The sequence below is a fragment of the Clupea harengus genome, chromosome 15, assembly GCF_900700415.2.
Source record: "Clupea harengus chromosome 15, Ch_v2.0.2, whole genome shotgun sequence".
Taxonomy (NCBI): Eukaryota; Metazoa; Chordata; class Actinopteri; order Clupeiformes; family Clupeidae; genus Clupea; species Clupea harengus.
This window is the reverse complement of record NC_045166.1, coordinates 19,544,910-19,552,409: the sequence shown is the minus strand read 5'-3', so window position 1 is coordinate 19,552,409 and position 7,500 is coordinate 19,544,910. Positions and strand designations below refer to the sequence as shown.

Sequence of the window (7,500 nt, the reverse complement as noted above, 5' to 3'; positions counted from 1 at the left end):
CAGATTGTAGGGTTTTCCAATACAACTCAGATTGTAGGGTTTTCCAACGGAGATGATTCTGAAGATTTATTTTTAACAAAGGCATTAACAAACATGAAATATCCTGCTAATGTTTTCAAAAACTGGTATCCCCGACTGACACTCTGTACAAATCTCTGTACAAAAAATATGATAAACTCTTTTCAGTGGTGGTGTTGTGTGTGTGTCATCAATGAGAAGGGTGTTCCTGTCTCTCAGCACATAGTTTGTCCAGTGCAGTTTATTTACCCGGTCTTGTTGTCACTGAACGATGGCAACCTTTGGAAGCCAGATATCTGCAGTTGTTTTATGGCTGATGTGATGAGCACTTGTCTGTATTGCGTTGTCACGAACACTTAACAAATGGCATTCATATTAGTATTAGCCTCCAGCAAGATACTAATGAAAAGAACATGGTGACATCACTGCATTGATTATACACGTATAGCGTTTTCTTTCTAGAGGTTAATTTTGACAATGAACTGGGCTACGTTCTTGCAGACGAAAGCTAGATCAACGTCTTAAACGAGAATTGCTACATGCAATAGGGCCATCCAATATGCCTTCGGCTAACCTATCTTTAAAAAAGGGCCTTCTGCAACGATAAACACGACCCGTACTGATGGAAGATGAAATGCATCACTTGCAGATTATGGCAGTTAACATTACTAGCGTGAAAAGTGCGGTTTAGTTACGTTAACCACACTGCATTATGATCATTGTACTACGCATAGTCAAAATTCTGTGATGGGGAAAATCGCTTGTCGCTAAACTAGGCTAAGGCTACTCACGTTAGGCTGTATATGGGTGACCTTGGGGGTGTTCATGTTTATAATCACATTTGCTAGCCTGTCGTTCTTTGAACTCTCTGAAAAGTTTGGGGTGTCTGTCTGAGAGGTCCTTAGCCATATTTGACGTGTTACCTCCCTTTGCCTGAGTGGCTTTGAAGCATGTTTTACAGACGGGTCTCTGTGTGTCGATGTGTGGCTTACTTTCACAGTCTGCTTCGTATCCGAAGTACTTCCAGATCTCACTTATTTTTTTAAAACAAGCCGAGGACGGTCGGCCAGAGCTCCTGCACATGAGGCCATGTCTCCCCTGAGATCACTCGCTGTGAGTGAAGGCTATCTGTTGCATGTGTGAGAGTTGGGCAGCCCCGCCCTTGCAGTCAATGCGTGCAGGCAGCCTGACAGGGAGCGGAACAGTGAGTGCACTCTGATTGCGTGCTATTTTAATGAAGTAACTAAACTTTTCTAGTATCGGTACACCGTGTAACACTAGTCTACATGTTTTGTATAGTGTATTGCAATAAATATATATATATATATTTTTTTTAATTAAAAATAAAAAAACCTTTGGAAACCAGACTTTTTCGCGGACCCCCAGGCAAGGCGTTGCGGACCCCAAGTGGTCCGCGGACCCCAGTTTGAGAACCGCTGCTTTAAACTACACATCACCCAAGTCATTCCATTAGGGAGAAGCATCTTAACAACTACTCCTGCTCCAGTAGGTGTTAATACATATGCACTGTCTTGTCGTTTAGATGACAGTGAGGGGCTGCTGTTAATGGCAGGAACAAGGCTACCTTTCTTCTTGGCCATATTGTCCGTGTGGGTCTTCGGCATGCGGTTGGCGTAGATGTTCCTGGTGTCCAGCTCTCTCTCCTTATCCTGTAGACGGAGAACAAAAAGAGGACAAAAGAGGTTGGGGTTGGTGAGTAGCTCGCTCCCCTTGACCCTGGTGTAGTATGTGTGTGTGTGTGTGTGTGTGTGTGTGTGTGTGTGTGTAAGAGAACAGGAGAGGTCAGGGCTGGTGAGTAGCTCGCTCCCCCTGACCCTAGTGTGGTGTGTATGTGTGGAAGAGAACAGGAGAGGTCGGGGTTTGGGGAGTAGCTCACTCCCCCTGACCCTGGTGTGGTGTGTGTGTGTTTGTGATTGTGAGTGCCTCTGTGTGTGTGTGTGTGTGTGTGTGTGTGTGTGTGTGTGTGTGTGTGTGTGTGAGAGAACAGGAGAAGTTGTGGTTTGGAGAGTAGCTCACTCCCCCTGACCCTAAGGGTTGGGGGTGGGTCTGTGTGTGAGTAAGTGCAAGTATATGTGTATGTGTGTGTGTATGTTAGTTAATGTTTGTGAAGTAATATTGGAAAATGTGTGTGTGTGTGTGTGTGTGTGTGTGTGTGTGTGTGTGTGTGTGTGTGTGTGTGTGTGTGTGTGTGTGTGTGTAGAAGCATAGGTTTTTCTATGCAAGGTTGTTGAAGGGCTTTTCCACTGGGAACTGTGTATGTTAGTCAGTTAGGGTGTGAAAGGGCACAGAAAGGTCACGTGAGGTTGTCTGCTCAGACGTACTGATCAGAGGAAAAGCCTGCAGAAAGAGGCCTCCAGTTGTGAATAACCAAAACTTATAATAATATCAAATACATATATAATATAAGGAGGAGTCAGCACTGACTGGTCCTTCACAGTAGCCTACTGTATGAGTGTGAATGTTTGTTTCCTGTGTGTGTCTTTGTGTTTGTGTATGTTTGTTTCCTGTTGCTGTTTCCTGTTTCCTGTGTGTGTGTGTGTATATGTTCGTAAGAGTGTGTGTGTGTGTGTGTGTGTGTGCGTGTGTGTGTGTGTGTGTGTGTGTGTGTGTTTGATACCCAATTTCCATTCCCATTTATTTGTTGCTATTACGCCATATTGGTGTTGTGTGGGAATGGGAGTCAATGTTGTGAATACGGCAAAGTCAAACCATTAATCTATTACCTGGCGACCTGGTAATACTAACAGCGATCGTCTACCATAGCTCGAGTGGTAAGGTCAAACACAAATGTCCTGTGTGTGAGAAGGGCAAGGAGGAGGATGGGGACTTCTCTTTCATTCAACACTGATATCAGAGTAAGCCATTACCCCATTGATGTCCGATTATTTCTCTCAGGATTGTTTAATGTCTATGTGAAACCATCATGAACATCATTCACAAGTGGTTGTGAACACTCTGAACCCAAGACTGTCTTATATTGATTTTTTGAGAAATTAAACTATGCTTTAGGCGTTGCAGCAAACAATTTTGCCTGGTTGCTATGATTGCCTAGTTGCTATGCTGGCTAACTAGCTAGATAGCTAAGGACACTTTTAAATAACCTTCAACAGAGTTCTATTTGCATAAAATGATAGCTAGTTATCTAGCTGATGTTACATGGAAGACTGGGAATGAAAATGTGTTATCTATGTGTGTTACGTACAGTATGTCTGTGTATGTGTGAGGTAAGTGTGTGTGTGTGAGGTAAACGTGTGTGTGTGAGGTAAGTGTGTGTGAGTGTGTCCTCAGTACTTTCAGTCCCTCCACCTCCTCCTGTAGAGATCACACCTTCTCGATTTATATGTGTATGCGTGTGTGTTTGTCTGTGTGTGCGTGTGTGTGTGTGTCTGTTTGCATGTCAGTGTATATATGTGTGTGTGTGCGTGCCAGTGTGTGCCAGTGTGTGTGTGTGTGTGTGTGTGTGTGTGTGTGTGTGTCTGTGACACCTCTGGCTTCAGTTTAAGTGTGAGACTCTCTTCACTTCCTCCCATAGGTAGCGCACATCCTCCTGTGCCTTGTGTGTTTTGATGTATATATATGTGAGTGTGTGTGTGTGTGTGTGTGTGTGTGTGTGTGTGTGTGAACTCTACCTTCAGCTTAAGCGTAAGTCTCTCCACTTCCTCCTGCAGGGAGCGCACCTCCTCCTGCGCCTCGTGGGTTCTCCTCCTCTCTCCCACCAGCTGCCTCTGGAAGCTCCCATTGCTCAGCTCCATGTTCCGTTCCAGCTCCTGGGGTCAGGGGTGACATGACAAAGGTCACATACAAAATCAAATGTGCTTGTCCAGTCTGGTGGCAGCCGGCCAAAAAGTAATGGAGAACCGTGCAGGTAAGTGTCCATGTGTGTGTGTGTGTGTGTGTGTGTGTGTGTGTGTGTGTGTGTGTGTGTGTGTGTGTGTGTGTGTTTGAGAGAGAGAGTGTGTGTGAAGTACTAAGAAGCTTTAAGAAGCTTTTAGAAGCATCCGTTTCTATAGCCCTTGTCTGAGAGCTCTGTAGCTATTTGTTGTTCCAAAACAGAGGGGGACCAGAGAACTGGAGCTAGCTTAACGCGTTACACTCCTGGACAGATGCTTAACGCGTTACACTCCTGGGCAGATGCTTAACGCGTTACACTCCTGGGCAGATGCTTAACGCGTTACACTCCTGGGCAGATACTTAACGCGTTACACTCCTGGGCAGATGCTTAACGGGTTACACTCCTGGGTAGATGTCACCATGGCTTTATCCTCCGGCCTTCTGACCAGAACTCAAATCAAAATGAACCTCCACAGGTAAATGCAGGTTATCAACAGGGCCTCACCTGTCTGTGACTGCAGTCCAGTGACTGACTCTTTGCAGTATGGAGTTACTCTGCATACTATACAGCGCATTATCTAGTGCATGGCAAATGTACTGCAACCGCTGCATTAGCTGCGTCAATTACGCCTCAAATTAGAAAATGACTCCATATCGTCAGTGCAATGAAACACCCCCACGGCCACACACACGCGCTTACAAACAGAGCCAGAGGAAAACACAGGCATGGAGGAGGAGTCAGCGCAGTGGTTTCTGTCGCAGCAGCATGTCCTCCTGTCCAGCCTTGCAGACGGAGGAGAGCATCACAATATGATATTATTCATCATAAATTCATCTATTTTAGTGTTCAAGAGTGACACACATACAAATATTGAATTTGACACACACATGACACACACACACACACTTGTTTTCTTGTTTTCACAGACAACCAACAAGACACAAACATATCCAGAATATAACATATCTCATACGGAGCTACCTAAACAACTGTGACTAGCCCCCCATTTTTGGCTCCACACAAGATGCAATTCGGAGATGCCATTCTGTTAGGCCTCACCATAGAAAAAAAAAATGAAAATTATGTTACTTCCTGAAAATAGGTCACACATGGCAGAGCCAGAGACCACACCCACCACCACAGAAGAAGTGGGAAAGACATGTCAAAGCTAACCTTTCCACTGCTGGCCCTACACCCACAGCAGCCTAGGTCAGCTGACTACGTCAGCCCAGCGGACCGTTCAACACAGAGGAAAGTAAAGAAGAAGTAAAGACTACGTCAGCCCAGCAGACTGTTCACCACAGAGGAAAAGTGAAGACTACGTCAGCCACCCAGGCACCAGTTTAACAGTCAAGCTAGACCAGTTGCCAACTCACCAGCACAGGTGAAGAAGAGCGAAAGATGTACAGTCCTCCCGTTTCCTGTTGTCTAATGGCAGTGTTTGAAAACCACAGAGGAAGACTAGGCCCAGAGGATGATTATTTACCTCAACATCAAGCTCATGTGACCTCCCTGAAGCACTGGTCCATGGGGTGTTACCCAGTGTGATCCCCCCTCAGAGATGGGGACATAAACTCAACTAAAAGGAGGAGCAGCATGTTAAAGCTGCAATATGCTGTTTTTCTGCTGCTAAGGAATGAAAATGTTTATGTACCAACATAACCTTTAACACTAGGCCAAGTGTTTCACAGTATTTTAGGCATGGTGTTTTTTTGTTTGTTTGATCGTTCCAGAGGTTTTCTATGCATTTCTTTACATTTGTGAAGGCCTGAGAAGGAACACATATTCAACGAAAGATCTAAGTTCTAAAACAGTTCTAAAATTGTTTCCTCAAAGAAACCGAAAGTTCTGGAATATGGGTAAAAGTGTGTGTGTGTGTGTGTGTGTGTCATGCCTTCAGAATCCCATGCTTCTTTAAGATCTAGAGGCATTTATGACAAAAACAAAACCTACATATTTCACCATTAAGGTTACATCAACCATCTGTTGAGACCATAAAAATACTCTTATACTACTGACATAAATTCAATTATAAAGAGTATAATAGTTCAATTCTAAAAGGATAATAATCCTCTGTAAGCAAACTCTAAGAGACTGTAAATGTTTGTCTATTGGCGAACATTTGAGGAGTAATTTGGCATTCATTTGTCTGTGTTTGTGCAGCACTCATGTGGGAACGGTGACAGTGAAGTGATCATTATGCGGTTCCTCGGAGGATTATACAATCATTGTGACAAACAAACGTCTGGGGAGGAACATGTACAGAAACAAAGCGATGAAATGTTCCCAAATGTACAACTACGAGTGTCAAAACACTGAAAGCGAAGCCACAACTACTTACTCATAAGTTAGACTCCGCAACTAAACCCTGTCAATCAGGCAGATGCACACTTGCAGTACATATACTCCAACACACAGAAAATACCTTGGCCTCAGCAGGGCATGTTACCGCTCTTTAGTCTAGAGCAGATAAACCTACTCACAGATATTCTCACAAACTGACCTCTTCCCTGTTACCTGAGGCACACATGTCACACACACACACACACACACACACACACACACACACACACACACACACACACACACACACACACACACACACACACACACACACACATACACAAACAACTCCTCATAGCACTCACTCTCTTGTGCCCTCTGCTGGCTAGCCTTGAGCCTGCAGGAGAGCTCCTCACACTCACAAACAAAACAAGGCTGACTGCTGTCAGTTTTTTATTGCACAAACGACTCACTGCAACACACACGTGTTATATATGGAGGCGACACAGGACACACACACGCACACGCAGGCCTGAGGTCGCCGTGAATTCAACTTCTGCCTTTAACCCATCCCGGATCGTCCCTCCTCCTCCAGGATCCTCCAGGAGCAGTCTCAGCGCCCGGGGACCAATTGAACCGTCCGTCTCGGTCAGGGACGGACAGGAGTGTTCTGATCTTTTTGCATGTTTTCTGTTGGGGTTCACACTCACACTCACACTCACACTCACTCACACACTCACCCACAAACGTACCTTCATTTTGCGTTCGTTATCTTGCACCCTCTGCTGGCTGGCCTCGAGCCTGCGGGAGAGCTCCTCTCTCTCCCCGAGTCGCTGGTCGTCGGCGAGCTTCCTCAGCTTCTGGAGCTCCTGCTCGCTCCTCTGCAGCCGCTCGTCCGCCTCGCGCTGGCCGCGCTCCGACGCGCGGAGGCGCTCCTGGCTGCGGCGCAGACGCTCCCGCAGCGCGTGCGTCTCGTTGCTGTGGCGCGCCAGCAGCTGGGCGATCTCGCTCTCCGTGTCGCTATAGCGATTCAGAGCCTGGAGCAACACATAGGAACCACCATCACAAGACTCTCTCACAGGGAGCTTTATATTTGTATTTATGACATTTACTTCTATATATTTATAACTCACTGATGTGGATATTTACATTTATATAATGTGATTATATAATTATGTTATATAATATTCTCTGTGTTGCTGTAGCAGTTCAGAACCTGGGACCACACAGAGGAACCACCGTCACTTTTTCATCTTTATAATATTTATTTTAATTGTAGAGTAACACAGGAGACTATCAAGGATACTTGAACAGTAAGAAAATAAGTATACCGTTTGCCATATACA

The 7,500-nt window shown here is 45.3% G+C and overlaps 1 protein-coding gene across 2 annotated transcripts in view; it reads right to left on the bottom strand.

The window, feature by feature from the left end:
- The window catches only part of lca5 (lebercilin LCA5), a 33,116-nt gene that overhangs the window by 14,421 nt on the left and 11,195 nt on the right, over positions 1-7,500 (bottom strand). For both annotated transcript variants that reach the window (XM_031582178.2, XM_031582180.2), the window contains exons 6-8: positions 6,907-7,191; positions 3,669-3,806; positions 1,604-1,688 (exon numbers count right to left, since the gene is read on the bottom strand). In XM_031582178.2, the coding sequence (XP_031438038.1) occupies positions 1,604-1,688; positions 3,669-3,806; positions 6,907-7,191 (508 nt within the window). The remainder of the gene's footprint in view (positions 1-1,603; positions 1,689-3,668; positions 3,807-6,906; positions 7,192-7,500) is intronic.